We start from the raw sequence: 23,443 nt of genomic DNA, 5'->3' as shown, positions 1-23,443 counted from the left end.
CTTCTCCAGTCTGATGTTGGGGGTTTGTCGCCGCCTTGGCTTTCATGACTCAGACTATTCAACGGAACGGCACATTCAATTGAACATTTCATGGGTGCTATATAAGCAAATATTAACACATTTACTGCATTATTCAGTGCAAATACACACAGCTAACGTTAGTTGGAAGCTAAAAGGGAAAAAAATCAGAACCTGGGTGGTTGTGTAACCTATCATTTTCACTTTTTGTGCATCATTGTAGTTCCCTAGAATAGTTCCGTTTCATTGAATAGACCGAGCCTTTGTGTGTGTGTGTTGGGCTCCCCTTTGCTTTGCACCCGGTTTGAAGCTGACTATAAGGAGGGGTAGTGTTTTTAAGGTTTCTCGACAAGTTTTCTATGAGCCATGAACATGTTTAACACTAGCACTGGGAAACAAAGGGGTGAAGCGTTTTTTTTAGTGTTTTGGCGTAGGCGTTAGTCGCATGTATGAGTTGGACAACTAACTGCAACCATAGGTAACCTGTTTGCTATAGGTGGCCCTCTCTTTTAAAGTTGTCTCTAAAGCCAGTCTTCCTTCGGTTGTTAACTACGATAAATGGCTTCGTTTCTTTTTCCAATTTCTGTTAAATTTAGTCGACATCAACGTTACTTTTGTCTGTGGTCGACGAAGAAAAGGCGACAGAGTTGAGCACAACAAGCTAGCAGTCGTTAGCTGGATGCAGCTGCTTTGTGCCCAAGCTTCGGTCAACAAAAGCTAACGCTAGCATGTTTTTGGTTGCTCCCGTGGTGGTCGTGACTGCCTTGTAGTCACCGGATCTTAACCTCAGATGCCCCAAGTAAAGTTCTCCTCATCACCTTTGAGCGTTTGCTTGTTGTACAAAAATGCTCCTTATCCGACGACTTGTTATCATATCAGATCCTACAGTGTTTAAAGAGACAATGTCTTCAGTGTTTTTTTTTTTTTGTTTTTTTTTTTTGTTTGTTTGTTTGTTTGTTTTATCTCAGGGGTAACATTACTAACTTGGCGTTTGTGCAGTCTCAACATTTTTATAAAGGGTTTGTATTTCGTGTTCAGTTTTGGTGTTGGACGACTTCTTAAAGGCTGTTGAAGTCAATATAATTGATAGAAAGATGTTGAATTGCCACAGACAAGCAGCGAAAGGTGGTGTGTGTCAAAGTGAGACCTCTTCTGAGTCACTGAAAAAGCCTAACTAATAATTTAAGCCATTTCTGACCACACTGTCTGCAGTGTTTAGCACATGAATAGGCATGGATGGCACTAATTTAAAAAAGGTTTAACATGGCACAATTTATTATAAACACGCATATTAAATCTGGAACTGCATGTATCCTCATTGACATTATTATACAGATGAGCAGTACCTGTTACTGCACATAATGGGGATTGATAAGACACAATTTTATGTTTCACTGAGCAAAACACTGCTTCTGCAGTTTGGAATGAGTTTGCTTTTATAACTTAGTATGTGTCACAAAAATGTGCACATTTTCGGTCTGTGCGATGCTTATTTAAAAAAAAAAAATGACCAAAAAGTGTTTGATGTTGATGCTATCAGGTACGTGGTTTACCCTAGATATAAGCTGGGGTTTCAGTATACAGTTGAGTGCTTGATCTCAGTCAAGTTTTGAGTGAGAAGAGCTAGGCTCATTTTAATGAATTATATAATCAACTGCTTCAAATCAGTCGCATCCTGCGGATGCACTCAAAATTGCGGCGTCTTGGACTATAGCTGGAGATGATGGTCTTTGTTGTGCTCTGCTGCCTGGGTGTAAGCTCAGTGTAGTGGTACATGAATGAGCCAGTTCTTTTAAAAATAGTGCTGCAGTTTGCAGTCGTTTTCTGCAGTAGAAGGACAACTGTGGTTGCCACCTGCAGTCCAAGACAGTGGCGATGTCTTAGTAAGAACTTAAATAATATAAATAACCAGCTTTGTCATGAGCCAGCATGACAAGGAAAACTATGTTGCTGGTTTGGGATTGTCTGCTGGTAAATCAGTGCAAGATTCGACATAACCTGTGGACATGTAGTCAAAGGAATATTGGGCAAATTTATTTCCCTGGTACAGGTTCAGTTACGGTGTTTCCACCAGTCACAGTTAATCCATTAACCTCCAAGACAAATTGGCTGAAGTGAATGCTCACTAACAAGTATTTCACTTTGTTTTCTTTCTTGCAGTCATTATTTCCACATTTAGAGGATCGTTAATGAAAACATATGCAAAAAGACAATGCTGGTGGTGCTGGATTTATAAAAAAAAAAAGACAGCTTTTCACTCACATTTGTGACTAAAGAAAGATGGATGTGGACTGTAAGGCCTTAAAATCATGTGTATAAAAAAAAATATATATATAAAAATATATATAAAAAAATAAATAAAAATAATTAATTTAACATTCAGCCCAAGAACCTTCAAAACTTTATCAAATGGTTGATAAAGCAGTGGAGATGACGAGCGGCATAGTCTCTGTGACATTCACAATGGGCAATAAAGACTCAATGCTGTGACCAAAGCAAAGGTGGAATGAGAATTTTTTTTTTTTCCCCCAGAATTGACTACAATATCACTCGTTGCTGAACTTAAGGATCGAGCAGCTTTTTTTTTTTTTTTTTTTTTTCCTTAAATTTGGCATACATTTTGTGAAGTTTGACGAAAGCGCTCTCTCTCTCTTTCTCTCTCTCTCTCCCCCTCCCCTCCCTCCCCCATGATTGTCATATGGCTTCTTCGTAATCCAGTGGTGGTCCTTACTTGTAAAGTAGTATTGTGAGATCCCCATAACTGATACATCGCTATTGTTGTACATTAAGGTTTCCAGCAGTATACAAGGGATTTAAAATTGGCTTATTTTTGGTTTTCACAGTCTATTAAAATATACATGGGTTCAGTAAAATACTCATCTTCTAGCCTGGGGGGTAGTGTTGTAAATGAGAAATGTTACCGTTGACACTGCAGTGATGTTGTCCTTGCATACATTAAAAAAATGAGTCACTATGTATTGTTGAACAGTTCTTAATATACCTGAGCAGTCCACCCAAGGGGGGGGGGAGAGAGACATAGTCACTTAACTTTGTCCTTGTCCACATTGGCAATGAAAGCCATCAGCCATCATTGTGTGAACTTGGTTAACACAACAAGGTATTGCAATGAAGTCAGTTTTTGACAGCGTTGTGCTCACAATTCACAGTCAAGCGAAATGTCTGCAAAAGAGATTTGAAGCCTTAATAAAAATGCTTCAAGTAGAAATTGCATACAAGCTATTATACATCCTGTATAGACTACAGTATTACTTATATGGACGGCAAGTCTGGTCTTTGTGCCATAAATGGGCTGGGCAGGATGAGCATCTGGAAATGGCCACTGAGAAGGTCATAGCAGTGTAATATTATTTCAGATAAACAAAGATCTGTGCCTCTCATACAACCATGTTACTTTCAGTAATGAGAAAATGACTTGTTCTGCAACACTTACTGTAGCTGGATTAATGTGTTCATAATATTCATGTACACATGCAGACCAGATCCAGATCTACACAAGCATCTACCACAGCAGTGCTTATGCTGACATGGAAATTTATGAATTTCCATTAAGTCTTAGTATGCTGCTCAGCTGAGAAGATTTGTATAGAAGATGTGTGTCCAGGCAAATGCTAGTAACTGGTGATGAATTTTTTTTTTTTTTAAAAAAAAAGAAGAACTAAAGACTGGAGGAAGATAATAAATGCAAATGTGTTCTTATGTTGCACTAGTATCATTGAATGGTTTGAAGTGGCAGTCTCAAGTATCTTCATTTGAGTGTCTTTTAATTCAGTCTGGCAGTCCATCGGCTATTGACAGGATGTGCAAAACATGGCCCTCTGGCCACTGGGCATCCTTGATAGCATTTTAAGCGGCTCACAACCACAAGGAAAGGATGCACTACTAAAAATTTAATTCATCCAATTTTCACATTATAGTAGAGCAGCAAAAAACAAGACCAAGGGAGCACACCCCTTCAATTTCATCTCTTTTGCTCTAGTTGACATAGTAGACTACAGCTAATATCAGAATGGAACAGCCACCTCACTCATGGTTAAGAAGCTATGAACAAGAGAGAAATTTACAAACACCAGGGATGCAACAATATTTGGATCAGATGGATCTAAGGTTGTAAAGTGTCCAGATTAATTGACTTCTTGACTAGTAAATGATTATTACATGTGCACAGGCATATAGTTCACTAGGCTTGTACTGTAAATATGCTCAGCTACTAAAACTGGGATATCTTTTTTTGGTAATATGATTATGCTCAAGGTGCAAGGGATTGGTGACATTACTTTTGATCCACAACAGTTTTTCCTTTTTGGTTTATGTTGTATTTACTAAAGGATAAAATGTGTCCAGACAATGGACATGGTGCTGTTATTTGGTACACACTGCTCAAGTTGTCCATCTGCTCTGGATTTCAATTTTTCATACTGCACACTGGACTGGAGTTAAGTGAGAACACACTCGGTAGTATGTTTTAAAGAGAACAGTGCATAATAACGAAGTATTAACAGAATTTAATAAAAAATTAAATGACAGACATGGTCAAGATTATATGGATTAGAGGTTCTAAATGTTGGTTTTGTTGAATTGCCCAGCCACATATCAGTGTGATCCTTAGATAAGTGATGATCTTTGCAGCTGATATTTAAATTTTTATCTTGCTTATGTTCTGCGTTTACTCTCATGCTGCTGCTGCAGTACATGAGTTGCTAGCAGTGTAGCTAATGTATCATAGGAGACACTTAAGAGCCGAAGGCGATCAGTTGGACCGCTGCACCACCAGCAGTTTTTCTTTGTATATTTGGAATACTTTTTGGCCTAATTGTCTATTGTACTCAAGCGAGTTGACGCATCTCATGAGTTCAGAACACGCCAGTGTTGGCTCCTCTCTTTTGCTGTATATTCAGTGTAATGCTTCTTGCATGTATGGTAACACAATGTTTTATCATTAACTCCATTAATATTATTTCAGCACCACTTCACAGGCAACGTATTGGAAAGAAGAACTTAAAGTGCGAAAAAAGAAACTAGCGTGACTGTTAATGGCCATAGTGCACTGTAATGATTTTCACACTGAACTGAAGTGAAACTAATGCAAATAAATTTGGTGAATATTTTAAATGAATAAAGAGAAAATAAATTGGATGTTGGACCTGTCCTTTATTATTTTACCAATAAATACAAATGCAATAAAACTCTATTCTTGAATGTATTTTTTCATATTTTGTTGCAGCATTTACTTTTGCTTGATGTTGGCTTACACATTAAAGGACTTCAACTTATAAATTTAGCACTTGTACTCTATATGGGCAGAAATCTGAAGTCAACCTGTCAGAAATTGAAAAAGTTATCTCAGTAGAGCAGGGCGATATGACCAAAAATATTTATCACGATACACGTTTGAAAATTTGCGATGACGATATAATTGACACTAGACACAATACTTTACAACTCCACAACTTTATTAGTGCAAAGAAACCCCAAAAAAACATCAATGTATTTTCACTTAAACAAGCAGTTGGTTTTTTTTTTTTTTTTTTTTTATGTGCATTAAAGTTATATAAAAATGTAACAGTGCAAATGCAAATTCCATGCTGACAGTTTAACCAAAAGCATTTCCAGTGGAAATTGGCCAACATATCCTGAGCATAACCATGTATAATATCCACAAAACTTCAAGAGGTTACACACACCAAAAAAAAAAAATAATAATACTAATATACGGTAATATTATGTTGAAGCACAGTACGTATCACTCTGCGAGGCTCTTGCCTACGGTAGCCGTAATGCTCTGACAATCCATCAAGTCGTGCGGGTTTGTAGCTTAGCAAAGTCGTACTAAAACATTTAACAGATTTCCGAGCGCCGTGTACCACGTAAAATCGTTTCGAGGTCAGTAAACACAACCAGAAATCATACATAAGGCACAGGGGATTATAAGGGGCACTGTCGATTTTCAGAAAAATCAAAGGATTGATTTTTTTATTTTTTTTTATTTTTTTATTTTTATTTTTTTAAGTGTGCCGTATTTTCCCAAAAAAAACGCAGTAATAACGACGGCCCGCTAGCATACCAAAAATAGTGCTTTGTTGTGTATCTGACGGACGAAAGCCAAACCAGTGCCACACCACTGAAGTTGCAGCATTTTTACAAACCAATTCTGATTCACGTTTCATTCAACGTTCCGCTTTCGCCCTTCTCATTCTCCATCGCCGCCATGCTTTTTCCGCCATGTGCGTATGAAAACAAAGGCACTGCACATGCGCGTTTTACCCATATTCTATTGTGATATTTCATTTTCTTATCGTTGCCCAACATTATACCGGTATTACCGTGAAAGGTATGATATGGCCCAGCCCTATATCTCAGTATATCCCAAACAAACAATGAAAAAAGTTTGATCTATACATTTAAATAAATTAATACATTTTTCATGTGCCCTTATATTCTGGCTCCTTAAAATGTCAGTCACTAAAAAACTAAGATATGCTGGGCTATTTTCTGATGGCTTAACCTCTGGAAACATCAGCCAGTGTCTTAGGGGTTCCAGTGTAGCGGGGGGGTGTCATAATTGATTTCCACCAGTGAGTATTTAATTGAGCACTGTCAGTACAATTTATTGTTGTAGTAGTAGTAGTAGTAGTAGTAAACAGATCTGAACTAATATCATTCTGATGGATGCATCAGGGGACAACCTGAGGTTCAGTATCTTGTCCAAGGATTCTTCGATATGCAGACTGGAGTAACCGGGGAATCGAGCCACAAACCTTCTGATTGGTAGACGACCTGACACAGCTTCTCCGAACTATAAAGTGGCATTTAAAACACTTGTCATAACATATTGGCCGAAGGCTTCTGCTCTTTGGCCAATGCATTTTTTTTAATTTGCTTTCCACATTGATATCACCACATGAAAGCAAAATGTGATTAGTCAGTATTGGAGTGGCTGTGGCTCAGGACATAGAGCTTTTTTTTTTTTTTTTTTGTACCGTGTTTTTCACACTATATTGCGCACTTAAAATCCTTTAATTTTCTCAAAAATCGACAGTGCGCCCTATGTATGAATTCTGGTTGTGTTTACTGACCTCGAACCGATTTTATGTGGTACATGGCACTCAAAATCTGTCAAAAGGTTTTAGTGCGACTTTGGTAAGCTACAAAGCCGCACTGCTTAATGGGGTAATCGGAGTCCAAAACTCCGTCCGCTTCAGGTTCCAAAGTCAAATGAACACTGCGGCATCAGTGTTAAAAACAGTCTAAATTCGTTCATCTTTAATAAAATGATAAATGTTCTGACTGAGAGATTTCTGAAAAAATTTAAACATACAGCTCTGCTATCACGACAGAAAACTAAACAGCAGCGACTTTTCTTAGGGTTACTGAAGTTGGACGAGCTGGTATATAATGATGTGCAACGTGATCGCTAGGGACACAGCTATGTTAGCATAACATAAACACGAAGCTGGAGAATGAATGCTAACTTTTTTCCACTCGATAAAAGTAAACGCAAGGGTTCGCGATGGTTAGGGACAAATGCAATCGCATGACAGGATGTTGTTAACAGACCAACCTTCAGTCAGGAGAACAACTGAGATGATCCATCCACAATACAAGGTTTGTCATTAATATACTGCAAGAACATGGGAATAGAGCAGCTGTGAGAGAATTGAACATTAATGAATCAATGGTACGGAAGTGGAGGAAGCAAGAAAAATGAGTTGAGTAAAGTTTGAGTTATCTGACTGTTTTGTTTCGCTTAAGGTGCACCGGATTATAAGGCGCATTATAGTGGGGCAAAAAAGTATTTAGTCAGCCACCGATTGTGCAAGTTCCCCCACCTAAAATGATGACAGAGGTCAGTAATTTGCACCAGAGGTACACTTCAACTGTGAGAGACAGAATGTGGGAAAAAAAAAAAAAAATCCATGAATTCACATGGTAGGATTTGTAAAGAATTTATTCGTAAATCAGGGTGGAAAATAGGTATTTGGTCAATAACAAAAATACAACTCAATACTTTGTAACATAACCTTTGTTGGCAATAACAGAGGTCAAACGTTTATTATAGGTCTTTACCAGGTTTGCACACACAGTAGCTGGTATTTTGGCCCATTCCTCCATGCAGATCTTCTCGAAAGCAGTGATGTTTTGGGTCTGTCGCCGAGCAACATGGACTTTCAACTCCCGCCACAGATTTTCTATGGGGTTGAGGTCTGGAGACTGGCTAGGCCACTCCAGGACTTTCAAATGCTTCTTACGGAGCCACTCCTTTGTTGCCCGGGCGGTGTGTTTTGGATCATTGTCATGTTGGAAGACCCAGCCTCGTTTCATCTTCAAAGTTCTCACTGATGGAAGGAGGTTTTGGCTCAAAATCTCACGATACATGGCCCCATTCATTCTGTCCTTAACACGGATCAGTCGTCCTGTCCCCTTGGCAGAAAAACAGCCCCATAGCATGATGTTTCCACCCCCATGCTTCACAGTAGGTATGGTGTTCTTGGGATGCAACTCAGTATTCTTCTTCCTCCAAACACGACGAGTTGAGTTTATACCAAAAAGTTCTACTTTGGTTTCATCTGACCACATGACATTCTCCCAATCCTCTGCTGTATCATCCATGTGCTCTCTGGCAAACTTCAGACGGGCCTGGACATGCACTGGCTTCAGCAGCGGAACACGTCTGGCACTGCGGGATTTGATTCCCTGCCGTTGTAGTGTGTTACTGATGGTGACCTTTGTTACTTTGGTCCCAGCTCTCTGCAGGTCATTCACCAGGTCCCCCCGTGTGGTTCTGGGATCTTTTCTCACCGTTCTCATGATCATTTTGACCCCACGGGATGAGATCTTGCGTGGAGCCCCAGATCGAGGGAGATTATCAGTGGTCTTGTATGTCTTCCATTTTCTGATGATTGCTCCCACAGTTGATTTTTTCACACCAAGCTGCTTGCCTATTGTAGATTCACTCTTCCCAGTCTGGTGCAGGTCTACAATACTTTTCCTGGTGTCCTTCGAAAGCTCTTTGGTCTTGGCCATGGCGGAGTTTGGAGTCTGACTGTTTGAGGCTGTGGACAGGTGTCTTTTATGCAGATGATGAGTTCAAACAGGTGCCATTCATACAGGTAACGAGTGGGGGACAGAAAAGCTTCTTACAGAAGACGTTACAGGTCTGTGAGAGCCAGAAATTTTCCTTGTTTGAGGTGACCAAATACTTATTTTCCACCCTAATTTACGAATAAATTCTTTACAAATCCTACCATGTGAATTCATGGATTTTTTTTTTTTTTCACATTCTGTCTCTCACAGTTGAAGTGTACCTCTGGTGCAAATTACTGACTTCTGTCATCATTTTAAGTGGGGGAACTTGCACAATCGGTGGCTGACTAAATACTTTTTTGCCCCACTCTATGTATGAAAACAGACCCGTTCATCGACAGTGCACCTTATAATCTGGTGCGCATTATGGTCCGAAAAATATGGTACAAATCAGAAGGTTAGTACTTCAGTCCCAGACTCCTTAAGTCCACATGTTGATGACGATGGTATTGAATTGCCTCTGATGTAGCCAACAGAGTTTGTGCACAGAGAAGAACAAAGAGGCAGAGCTGTTACTGAGATTTTGAGCTCAGGCTGAGTGAAAGATAACAAGTTTCTAGTGTCCAAATCAGCAGTGCTATTCCTGTAATCGCCATTAAAGCCTTCACTGGGAAAAAGCTAGTAGGAGTTCTTCCTCAAAACACCTGATCAACAACCTCTGACTTGAAGAAAAGCAAACTTTGAAGCTGCTCCATCCATGGCTGTTTGTTTTAACCTAGTCTGACAGCATGTTAAAACTATACAGCTTGATGTCAGCTGTCCTATTTTACATGGAAGACATACGTGCAACAAACAGTGCTGAGTCTAATGGGGTGTACCAGGCCATAAGGCTTTTGTAACATTTTCAGATTTAACATGAAATAAAATATTGTATTAATGAAATTGATTTAATATTTTAAAATGTGAAAATAAAATCTTTTTCTCACAAGCCAATAAAAATGTACATGGACCAGTGAAACTCGGAGCCACTGACCTGGGGGTTGTTAGGTTGTTATTAATATGACTTAATGACTACACCATCATAACATTTGTTTGTTTGTTTGTTTTTTTTTAACAGATGTTGATTGAAGTTAAACTTCAAAACATTGCAGTTACTAAAATGGAAACAAATGAGCAGTTCAAAACCTGTGGGTTTTTTTCAATAATTATTATTTCTCATTAATAAGAAAAAAAGTATTTTCCTAATTCTTTCCAATTAATGAATTAATCAATAGATTACTCAATTACTAAAACAATCAAATGCTTCAGCTCTAGTATAAAGAGGTTAAAGCTATTGAACAAAGCTATATGAGTGTGTGTACAGGGGTGAATGTGGTTTGTATTTAAGAGTGCTGAGAGTAGAAAAGGCATCTATAACTTGGACTACTTTGATTACAGATGGAAATGCGAAACTTGATATCTATATATTTCAGAGTCAGCCTGTTTTTTTTTTTTTTTTTTTTTAATTGCATGCCAATAGATCTTTTCTTTAATTTAGCAGCACTGAGCTTTCCATGATTTGATGTCAGATATATATCTGCCACATTGTCCTGTATGTGCCAGTGTGGAAACAATTTTTACAATTTTTTTTTTTTATATATAATCAGGGCTGGCTACCTTTCATGTTTGAATTGATACAAGTACTTGGAATTTGGTACCCCTAACAAATGGTGCTTTTTTTAGTGCTTGTTTTAAAACAAATTCAAATTCTTCTCTTATAAAATAATTCCATAATTATTGGCTGAAACTTTTTTTTTTATTGATAAGATTGTACACTCTACACTGTTGCCAGCTGCCTCGGTTAGTTTTACGACAGTGTTCCTGTTACAGTGTTTGCATATAATATTAAATGGTAATATTGGCCTACTGTTAGTTATGGTCAGAAATCAAGATTTTGGACATACTGTAATGTGTTTACTGTAAATGGCATGCTGATGAAAAATTTCAGTGCAGCCAGTGAAAAAATGCTAAGTTAAAATGACAATCAGTGCAAGAGGGGAAAAAGCCTGATTACCTGATTAAAAGAGATATTGACAGCTTAAACTTTGCCCATCATTCCAGGGTTCGTAGTTAGCTGCAGGTCCTTTGTTGAATTTTCTTTCAGGCTGTCAAATATAACACACTCTTCAGCTTTTAGATGTATTTTGTGTTTGACCAGGTATTTTCTCAGACTAGAAGTGTTGCCATAACCAGCTTTGCAGTGTGTGCTACAGATGTTGTGCAGTTGAGTTTTAAAAAGTGTAACCACGGCTGAGACTGCTTCTAACTCCCCACCGCCATTGTCCTGTCCGGTGTCGATTCTTCACGTCACAGGACTGATGTCATGCACCCTCGCTCTCTTTCTTCTTTTAACCCAGTTATGCTCCGGTGCCAAAATTTACACTGATTTAGTGTGAATCAATACTCAGTAGAGCTGATAAAACTTGGTTGGTACCCTAACAAGTAGTAAGCTGAAAAATATTTTAGAGTATATATAAGAATGGTATTGTCACAGAGTTGTTAGGCTGAATGGCTGTGACACCATTGTTTACAAACTCTCCAATGTCTATAGCATATATAGCAGGGTGTACATCATATCTTTAGACTGAAGTGTTTGTTTTTTAATTATTTATATTTTAATTAAAAGTTGCTCACAAGTTTTTAAAGTACATTGCTTTAATGCGTTATTGACTATTTGTTTTCTTTTTAAGTATAAACAAGTGTGTAGAAAACTGCAGAAAGACATACCTTTTGCTAAACGTCTCCACTATTTTAACCATAACGCATGAGAGGTGTTGACATTTTTGATCTGCCACTTCTAAATGCATCTTCCTGTGATCAGCTATATTAATCCTCCATGCATCTATTATTATTATTATTATTATTATTATTATTAAAAATAAAAACATTTAAATAAAACAGCTACTCTGGGACTTTTATTCTTTTAGATGCTGACAGTCAACCCAGTATTTTTGTTCCAGCTGTACAGTTTTTCTTATGAACTGGTTTTAAAATTTACCAGAAACATCAGGTTTGCAGGAATCTGAGCATGGTTATAAATGGTCTAGCAAAGCTTAAATTCATTTATTTCTAGTCTTACTAGAATTGTAGTCCATTTACCACTACAATCCTGCCATCTCAAAATTACTTTGTATTGTTAAATACAAGTAAAGGGCAGTATTCCCATTGTTTACCATTGAGTGCTTTGTAGTGGCTTTTCCTTCAGTGTGTGGGTTGCAGAGAATAGAAAATGTGGACTGGCTGTATGTGGAGTGATTACAGATGGCTTTGAGTAAGAAGTAGAAATCCTACTGCACTGTACTTACAGTAGTCAAAAGCTAACAAACAATTTTTTGCTCAGCATTGAATTTTTTGATTTTCTCTAAACCCCTGGTTTGCTTCTACCAAAAAACTGTAATCTTGGTGTGTTTGAGATGTCTCTGGTCAGATAAGCCACCTCAAAAATGCTTAAAACCAATTATTTGAAATTATGTAATCAAAAGTCCTAACATGAATTCAGTTCATTTTTTTTAAAAATTGATATGGACACAGTAAGGCACAGTGACAACACTAAAGCAGTGTTATTAAATGCTACTGAAGACTGAAATACAACATCAGGCTTCTACGGCTAGATGGGTGTTATAGATTGGAGACATATCCTCACTGGTTGTGTCTTTTTAAGTTTTTTTTTTTAAGGTTTTAACTGTGTTAAAACAGATCTGCAAATATACAAGAAGTTTCTGGAAAATGAAAATGCCCAAGAGCATTCATCATTCATCATCATTCATTGTTTTTAAATGGAAGTTTGGGAACACCAACCAGAACTGAAGCACCTATCAGGTCTTTATATCAGGATGGGTAGACTGAAGCTGTGCCTTGTAGTTTTGTAAATGTAGTTTTGCATGGTATACGTACTGGAAGGATACTGCAATACTCTGCCGTTTTTAAAAACACAAATTTATGACTAATACCAGTGTTTGAGAAATGACAGTGTTCCAAAGAAAGTTGTAATTTCTGCATTTTATGTGCAACAGCAGCGCAGTGTTTTCCTGAGCGCACTACTTCATTTCCCTGCAGGCATAGTGGGCGGGCTAATGCTGCAGCTATCACAAAACAAGACACAGTTCCCAAAGCAAGTTTCTTGCATACTGTTTACAGCTAGCCAACAAAGTGAATGCATAGGATACACTGAGTAGTAGATGGCAGTTGGGGTAAGCTCACAAACATCTCTGTGAAAGTTTTTTTTTGGGGGGGGGTTTTCTTTAAAAATTGAGATAGACCAAAGAAGCCAGCTTTACATTCGTCACCTTTTTTCCCCCCTAAAGGATTCAAAAAGAAGAGGGAATATGATAACTATTGCATGTTGTACATGAGTCAAATGAAATTATTATACCGGTAAGCTAAATCTTCACCATTAAAGTTTGGTGAGCGTATTGGCTAAGGTCAGAGGCAACTGTTTGGTTTCTCTTTTGGCTAAATGGTGAATGAAGCAACCATGTATACAAATCGGGTGTTCGCAGGTATTCAGGTCAAAACAAAAGTTGTAAATTATCAATTTGTGTTCAATAAGTTCTGTTAATGGTTAGCATGTCAGTTTCTTTTACACTATTGTATGTTGTTAACTTTCCCGTGTGTGCTTTTTTTCTTCTTCCCCTTTTTGCTCTTGCCTTTCTGTACTCTTCTATCCCCTCTATCCCCCACCAATCACAGCAGATCCCTGAGCCTGTTTTTTGGAGGTCTCTTCTTGTTAAAAGGAAGCTCTTCCTTCCCACTTGTTACCAAGCATGTGCACTGATTCATTGGGTGGGGGGGGGGGTTCCTCTAATATATAGGGAGTGCAGAATTATTAGGCAAGTTGTATTTTTGAGGAATAATTTTATTATTGAACAACAACCATGTTCTCAATGAACCCAAAAAACTCATTAATATCAAAGCTGAATGTTTTTGGAAGTAGTTTTTAGTTTGTTTTTAGTTTTAGCTATTTTAGGGGGATATCTGTGTGTGCAGGTGACTATTACTGTGCATAATTATTAGGCAACTTAAAAAAAAACAAATATATACCCATTTCAATTATTTATTTTTACCAGTGAAACCAATATAACATCTCCACATTCACAAATATACATTTCTGACATTCAAAAACAAAACAAAAACAAATCAGCGACCAATATAGCCACCTTTCTTTGCAAGGACACTCAAAAGCCTGCCATCCATGGATTCTGTCAGTGTTTTGATCTGTTCACCATCAACATTGCGTGCAGCAGCAACCACAGCCTCCCAGACACTGTTCAGAGAGGTGTACTGTTTTCCCTCCTTGTAAATCTCACATTTGATGATGGACCACAGGTTCTCAATGGGGTTCAGATCAGGTGAACAAGGAGGCCATGTCATTAGTTTTTCTTCTTTTATACCCTTTCTTGCCAGCCACGCTGTGGAGTACTTGGACGCGTGTGATGGAGCATTGTCCTGCATGAAAATCATGTTTTTCTTGAAGGATGCAGACTTCTTCCTGTACCACTGCTTGAAGAAGGTGTCTTCCAGAAACTGGCAGTAGGACTGGGAGTTGAGCTTGACTCCATCCTCAACCCGAAAAGGCCCCACAAGCTCATCTTTGATGATACCAGCCCAAACCAGTACTCCACCTCCACCTTGCTGGCATCTGAGTCGGACTGGAGCTCTCTGCCCTTTACCAATCCAGCCACGGGCCCATCCATCTGGCCCATCAAGACTCACTCTCATTTCATCAGTCCATAAAACCTTAGAAAAACCAGTCTTGAGATATTTCTTGGCCCAGTCTTGATGTTTCAGCTTGTGTGTCTTGTTCAGTGGTGGTCGTCTTTCATCCTTTCTTACCTTGGCCATGTCTCTGAGTATTGCACACCTTGTGCTTTTGGGCACTCCAGTGATGTTGCAGCTCTGAAATATGGCCAAACTGGTGGCAAGTGGCATCTTGGCAGCTGCACGCTTGACTTTTCTCAGTTTATGGGCAGTTATTTTGCGCCTTGGTTTTTCCACACGCTTCTTGTGACCCTGTTGACTATTTTGAATGAAACCCTTGATTGTTCGATGATCACGCTTCAGAAGCTTTGCAGTTTTGAGACTGCTGCATCCCTCTGCAAGATATCTCACTATTTTTGACTTTTCTGAGCCTGTCAAGTCCTCCTTTTGACCCATTTTGCCAAAGGAAAGGAAGTTGCCTAATAATTCTGCACTCTCTGTATTAGGGTCTTGGGTCTTCACCTTGCCATGTAGAGCACTTTGAGGCAGCTTTAGATGGGAGTTGGCGCTGTATATAAAAGTGAATTGTCAGACATGCTCTTGTTTATGAAAAAGAGAACAGAATCTAAAAATAGCAAATAATCTAGAGTTGCCTGTAAAAATAACAAACTACGTGATATTAACTATAAGTCTGGTGCTTCACGATGATGAAGCTCAAACCCAGGATTGTTACTCTACAGACTCGATAAATGACTCGGGGTACCCCCTTGGCAGAGGTCAGTGCACTCCTGAGTACATTTTCTTTCAAGATAATTAACCAGGTATCGCATCATAGTTTTGTTAATGTAACAGTTTTGCATGACCACCTGCTGGAAGTTTGGTTGCAAATCCAGTGGCATGTTTGGTGGAAACTAGGCACTCATTATAACTTAATAATACCTTCATTTTGAAATTGTATGCATGTGCACAAGACTGATTTCCTCTCTCATTTTCAGCCATAAATGAGTATACATACTTCTTTAATTAGTAATTTACATATCAAAACAGTTAAAAAACACAATAATGAAAACAAAAGCAAAGATGATGCATTTTCACAGAATTTGTGAAGAGGACAGGAATGGTGTTTATGTAGGAAAACCCCCCAAAAGAACTCAATTCTAAGTATTTGGTCTATGTTGAGATTGCAATTATTAAACACAATTTCTACCATTTAGTAATTTAACTGAAGGGGGGGGGATGTCAAGATATTGAGGGTTTTCTGGGGGGATTTTTTAAGACAAAATTGTGATAACACTTGGGGGGTTAGTTGCACAGTCTTATTGGTAGAGACCTCCAAGTATAACAGAGCAGCCATTTTTCCACAAGAAGCCACTTACAGCACACTTATTCAAACTGCCCCAAAATAATCAAATGCTAGCAAATTAATTTGATAAAATCACAAAGAAGTAAAATGAAGTAAGCAGTTATCCACAAAGTATGTTGTCAAATAGATTAATTTCAATAGGTGCGTGTGAGCAGGAAACACTGAAATTAGTGCTGTTTATAATAAGGCAAGACAGATTTTGCACTCACTATTTCAAATTTAAATTTCTCTAAAAGTACGAATGTGTTACCTACACATCATCAGCACACTTTATTCCTTTATCAGTACCAGTTTATGTGTTGGGAGACGTACTCATTTTTTCCCTTTTTGGACACACCTTATTTATACCCTGCTCCAGGCAGAGCCCAGACCCACACCAAATACAGGATCTCTGAAGAGACTTGAATATCAAAATAGCCATAAATAGTGCATCAAAACCTAGGTGTGCTGAGCATGTATCATTCCTAAGTAGACTTTGAGTTTAATATTGCTACCAGGGTCTGATTTTCAATAACATATCAGAGTAGTTGTATATGAAAAGATGAAATCAATTTAATTGTCTGAACAAAATGCAGAAAATTTCAAAGGCGACGAAAGTTTTCTGACTACGCTGTTTGAGTTTACAGATAAATCAAAAATTATTCAAAACACATGGACTTCCATGTTTATCAGTTAAAAATAGCGTCTTAGACATGTACTAAATTAAAACCTGTTAATATAAATTCAGATTAGGTGCAAATCAGCATCCGTTTTGCTTTTTTCCAAACATTGCTTACCTCGTCTTTCTTAACGGTTTTTCAGAATGTCATCAGAGGATAAGACTGTGGAGCCCTCTGACCAGGGACCCTCACCGCCATCAAGCAGTGTAGGGGCCACGTCCACAGGAAGTCCTGCCCACGCAGACAAGCGACCACGTGGCAGGCCGCGCAAGGATGCTGCTGCCCTCCTACCCCAGGCACCACCCTTATCCACGTCTAAGAACAGAAAAAAGTAGGTTTTTACCTTCGACATTCAAATCAGTTTGTATTTTTAAAGCTCGGGGAATTACTTATTCTTGCTGAATTGGTTAGCATTGCTAGTGCAGTAACTTTATGTAATACTTTTTGTAAGCAGTGGTCTGGTGCCGGACCTCCTCTATAAAATGCTTAGGTTTAGACTTTAAATTAGTCTTGAAATTCTTCTTGACATTGGATTCGTAAGATGTGCGGAGCCAAAAAGAATAAGTGTGAATCCCATATTCTTTTCAAACTTTATATATTTTAAATATCTGATATTACCTGCTTCACCATTTCCCCTTAGTGACAGCACAGGTGAGGTTTTAGAGACATACCCATATGTCTCTCATATTGGATTTTCTTAATTATCGTCCTCTTAAATCCAGAATCTAATTTAAGATCCTTCTCATCGCATTTAAGCTTTTAAATAATCAGGCCCCATCTTATCTCTAAGACCTCATAGTACCGTATCACCCCATTAGACCACTTTGCTCTCAGACTGTGAGCTTACTTGTTGTACCCAGGATATTGGGAGGCCTCTCTTCTGTGGAACCAGCTCCCAGTTTGGATTCTGGAGATAGATACCCTCTCTACTTTTTAAGATTACGTTTAAACCTGTTTGATCTTATAGATAAGGCTGGATCATGTAACCCTGAACCCTCTCTTAGTTACGTTGCAATCGGTCTAGGCTGCTTCCTTTAATGCACTGAGCGCTTCTTCTTAATTCACTTTTTTCCCCTCTCACTGTGTTTATACACCACTCTGTATTTAATCATTAGTTTTGCGGATTTTTTTATTTTTTTTTATTTCTGTCTCTTTTCCATTAATGTGTTTTTTTGTGCTGTCTTCCTCCTCTTACCCTAACTGGTTGCATAGATAGCTGCCTGTCCCTGAGCCTGCTTTTTTTTTTTTTTTAAAGTTTCATCCTGCTAAAAGGCTTTTTTTTTCCTTTCCACTGTCACCGAGCACTTTTTCCTCATGCAGTCATCTGGATTTGGAATTTTGTCTGTGTTATTGTAAGGTCTTTACCTGACAATATAAAACACCTTGATGCTTTATGTGATTCAGCACTATATAAATAAAATTGATAGGGAATTACTTAATTCTTGCTGAATTGGTTATTCTTGCTGAATGCGATCACAGCAATGATTAATGGTGTTGAACCTGGGCAACATTTAATATTTGGCCAAAAATAAGCCTTAGGAGTATGTTGCTGTTGCAATGGGCACAGTGGAGTAGATCTGCAGTGTTCACCACAACCGAGAATTGAGATGCGTAAATGATTACAAATACATGGTTTTCTTCTTAAACTATTCTTGTGATCAAAGTTTAGAAAATTAGGCTACAGTTCTGTAACCGACATTTGCAACACAGAGTGAAAAATAAATTTAACTTGCTGAATTGGACTCGTAGACTTTAGAAAGTCATGTATGGCATTTAAACCCCTTTACTTTTACATAACACTCTAAACTTGATAACAAAACCCCAGAAAACTATGCAAGATTTTATAAGATGGTTGTGGTGAGACTTACCGTTGCACTCCTGCCACCATGTACATCACTCTATGTGAAATTTTACAGTAAACCTAAGAAATCATAGTAACAGTGGTAACTTAAAATCTTTCACTAGTTATTATTTTTATTTTTATGTATTTATTATTCATGGTAAGTTAAGTACACAAAACCAGCTTTGGAAAAATGGGTGATCTTGCCTTTTATTATTGCTTCTCCTCCAAATTCTGTCAGGTGTCATGAGCTTAAATACCCCATTCTGTGTTACTGCTTATTAAATCCAGTGCTTACCTGGTAAGAGACAGCATTAAAACTTAATCCCATGTTATTAAACAAAAATATCAAGGTGGTGCATAGGAAGCATTGGGGGAAAAAAGCCCTCACTTTAAATCTGAAAATGGTCCTTATACTATATGTGGCATATTTAAAGTGGTCGGAACCTACTTTTGGCTGCTCTTATTTGAATCCAAAGGGATTTATGTTTCCTCCTGGAATTAAAGTGGGGGCCTTTTGCAGTGTACTCAATAGTACAGTGGTTGACCACTTCTTACTTAAAGTAGTCTGAAACTACAAAATATTTTATGGTCATTCTAGCATTGCACAAGTTACTACTTTAAGTCCTTTGTAGAAGTCCTTGGGGTTTTAGCAGCTTGATTTCACGTAATTCCACCACAGATGTTTAGGCTCCGTGCAAGGTGTCCTGCTTCTCTGTGGCTTCCTTAGCAACATACAATGCAGCTTAGAGCTGTAAAATAATGCCCGCAAGGTTCTTAACTCTCTCCTCAGTCTGTCCTCTCATTCAATCTTAATACCCTGCTCCCAATGGATCGTTTAATCTCCAAGTATCCAGACGATACATTAATGCCACAGTAGAAGGATGACCAGGGACACACTTGAAATACTTAATGTTGTTTAACTGGTCACGAACTAACCATCAGCAGTTATATTTATATCTTTGTAATGGCTAGGGTTTTGTTAAGAATCAAGAATAGAATTACAATTTGTATATATTTTAAAGTATGTCACTATTTCTGCAGAATAGGCTGCTGATTACACACTTATTTAGCTCTGCCACAATTATTTATCCCCTCTCAGATTTCATTTAATTAGATACAAACACCTCCTGAAAGCTAAATTGCAAGCTCATATTCCATAAAACACCCCCAACACAGTGATTACAGCTTTGTGAATTCAGACAATTTACTCCATCCCGATTTCTAATTACTGTTGGTCATAAAAGCCTACAGGCTAATGAGGAATGGCTGGTCCTCTAAACTGTACTGTAACTTGTAATCGAACCATGGTGAACACTTATAACGTCATTCTAGACCAATTAATTGTTCTCATAGGCTAATCAGTATTCATTCTGTGGTGTATGTTTTAATTTTAAAATTGTCATAGATAAGTGTGATTAAGGGCATTGATTTGTGACAAAGGTGGACGCTCTATAAATCGCTGTTGTAGACCTGATTGGTTAGAATTTACTAGATTTGCTTATGCTCCATCTGCTAGTCCATCTCTTCCAGAGCAACATGATCCTTGTCAGGTTTTCCAGGCAGCACTGTGCTAGCTGGGACTACTTACCAGAGCATTATTTTCACCTTTTCTTTTTTTTTTCTTTTCCCCGTCTCTCTTGCTCGCTCTCCCTGTGGTAGGACTGTGGGGGGAAGTTGTGCAGGGTATGGGACCCGAACACTAGTCTTTTGCATTTGTCAGTGACATAACTGGCTGTCTGAATGCTGGAATTTGATCTCATTAGTTCTGAATAATATAATATACAGCTTGATGCTGTGTGGTGGCCTGTGCAAAGACGTCACTGCCAACAGCTATGTTTTCAGGTTGTGATCATAGGCTTATAACTGCTCATATATCAATTTGGGCTTGGTTTCTGCTATTAGATACTAGAAATACTTGAAAGATAAAAATTGTATTTAATGAAAATTTTACTAGATAGTAGTAGTAGTAGTAGTAGTAGTAGCAGCAGCAGTTGGCCATGTACTAAGCATACTACAAGTAGGGCTGCAACGATTAGTCGCCTAGTCACGATTACGTCGACTATCAAAATCGCCGACGACTAATTTAATAGTCGATGCGTCGTTTGAAGCTTTGTAAGATCCCAAAAGACGCAGGAATAAGTAGTAGGATTTAAGAGTGTAATAGCGGACTGAAACAGAAGATGGCAGCACTGCATGTACAAGGATGCCAGCTGCCGTTAAACCCCGAAGAAGAAGAAGCAGTGTCCGGTATCGCAGCCGTGTCCAAATTCAGGAACCGCATCCTCCTGTGCCCACATTTGTAGGCCGATTACGTTACAGCGACACGACGAAGACTGTCCAAATTCGAAGACTCCGACAAATGTGCCCTTCATTTCCCCAGATTTAAAGGATGGGTCGGGTGTATACTTCGTGGCCCAACCTATCACAGAATTCATAGCGCGGCCCAGCTCAGTTTCCAACAATAGCGGCAGCTAGTTAGTTTTAATATTACTCTTATTATACTTTCTGGGTCACAAAATAAACATTACACATAATTTCAGGCGAGCATGTAGCTGTGTAAACTTCAAATATCTGCTCAGTTTATCAAGACACCACATATTTTCAAAAGCGCTCCAACGTTTTCGGAAACGTCTGTTACTCACCAGCTTGATAGCTAGCCGGGGTTCAAGGCTTACTAGAGCCGGTGAGAACACCGGACTCCCGGCAAATTGTTTTCAAACCCACTGCCGTCTTTCGCTACTCAGGTTAAACATGATATATAAGTCACTTAGATAACTTAAAAATGTTATCGTTTGGCTTTTTTCAGTATTTTATTTGTTCCTGAGTAAATCGGTTTGGCTGAGATTAAAGTTATAGTTTTTACACAGCTGAATAAACGTCAAGCAGACAACTGATTATCAGAAGTGTGAGATGCTCAAGAATATACTCCGGTGTCCTGTTATATTTTAGATAGCAGGGAGCAGACGGCTGAGTTTATTAAACTCCACCGAAACAATCTGCAAATTTCATTAAAATTTAATGAACTATCATCTTGTCTTTATTTTTAGCTAGCACATACCTTAAACACTTAAAGCTGTAAGCTAATGATAGTTATATAAGAGCACATGCATGCTGGTGTAATAAGCTGTACGTTTTACGTCCAATGGATGCATGATCTGATTAGTCGACTAATCGCAAAAAAATAATCGGTGACTAGTCGACTATCAAAATAGTCGTTTGTGGCAGCCCTAACTACACGGTCATCTCATAAATGGTTTGATGCTCTTTTATACCTTTATACATCTTTAGCTGGTTATTGGTATGAACATGAGTTTTTTTTTTACATGTTCTTACCATATTGACCAGGTTTGAATAATATACATTCACTGGACAATTTGTTAGGTACGCCTACCCAGTGCTGGGTAAGAGCCCATTTTAGCTTTAGAATATTTGGTCCATATTGACATAATAGCAGCACACAAGTTGCTGTAGATTCTTCGTCTGCATATTTCTTATAGAGATATCCTGTTCTACATAAGACCAAAGTAGGGCGGCACGATTTTGCATAAAATGAGAATCACGATTTTTTTGGCTTAAAATTGAGATCACGATTCTCTCACGATTTTCTTTTCCAGTATAAATATTAATTGCACTTATTAACTGCACATCAACTTCGTAACAGTTGAGACTGAACATAAAAACAATAAATAAACATAAAAACAACAAATGTCTCACGTTTTGTTGTTGCCGCAAAATGTTGTACTGCTTGTAATTCCGTCTCCACCGTTGCTCGACGCTGCGTGTATAGAGCAGGTAGTGCAACAATAGAAAAATAGTTGCGGGACGGCACTGTGTAGCGTTTGTCTAGGGTGTTGATCATTTTCCTAAATCCCTCGTTTTGCACAGTGTTGATGGGAGCCATATCTTTGGTCAGGTGATAACTGATAGCCTCCGTAATTTCTTTGTGCCTGCGGGAGTTCGACGTGTATAGGGAAGCGCTGTATAAGGTTCCCGTTATTGATGTTTGGGTGGTTGACCGGAACGGATTTTCTCCTGTCACTTTCTCGTCATCCCTGACGTGCTCTTCGTTGTTTTTTCCCTGCTAATTTTAGCATCACACGGCACAGCTTCTGTATCACGTGGTATAAGGCTCCGCCCTTGTCATTTGTTGAGCAGGAAGAGTGAGCGCTTGTTTTCATGCAGAGTACGTCCCGGATCAAAATGCGGTACAATAGTCTTTTTTTTTTTTTTTTTTTTTTTTAAATCGTTGTCATTTGGAAATGAGATCGCACTCAAGTATGAATCGAGATCGCGATTTTCTAACGATTAATCGTGCAGCCCTAGACCAAAGGTGCACTTTTGGATTGCGATCTGGTAACTGTAGAGGCCACTTGAGTACTGTGAACTCATTGTAACGTTCAAGAAACCCAATTGAGATGATTTTGAAACGTTCCTTGTTGTTCTGTTGAAAGTAGCCATGCAAAAATGGATACAATGTGGTTATAAGGGATGGACATGGTCAACAATAGAACTCGGACAGGCTGTGGTGTTTAAATGATGCTCAGTTTGATACTAAGAGGACCAAAGAGGGACAAGAAAATATCTAAAACCAATCTGAACTGTTACAAGGCAGGATGGATCCATGCTTTCATGTTGTTTATACCAAATTGTGGTTCTATCATCCAAATGTTGGAGCAGAAATCGAGACTCATTAGACCAGGCAACCTTTTTTCCCCAATCTTCGTGAGCCTGTGCAAACTGCTGCTGTAGACCATCTGCCTCAAGGTTTGACATATTATGTCT

At 38.5% G+C, this 23,443-nt stretch overlaps 1 protein-coding gene across 1 annotated transcript in view; it reads left to right on the top strand.

The window, feature by feature from the left end:
* The window catches only part of kmt2cb (lysine (K)-specific methyltransferase 2Cb), an 83,922-nt gene that overhangs the window by 871 nt on the left and 59,608 nt on the right, over positions 1-23,443 (top strand). The window contains 1 exon segment of the mRNA XM_040021646.1: positions 16,961-17,149. Within this exon segment, the coding sequence (XP_039877580.1) occupies positions 16,962-17,149 (188 nt within the window). The 5' untranslated portion in view covers position 16,961.

The sequence above is a fragment of the Simochromis diagramma genome, unplaced genomic scaffold, assembly GCF_900408965.1.
Source record: "Simochromis diagramma unplaced genomic scaffold, fSimDia1.1 OVJJ01000205.1, whole genome shotgun sequence".
NCBI classification, from domain to species: domain Eukaryota; kingdom Metazoa; phylum Chordata; class Actinopteri; order Cichliformes; family Cichlidae; genus Simochromis; species Simochromis diagramma.
This window is presented reverse-complemented; position numbering and strand designations above follow the sequence as displayed.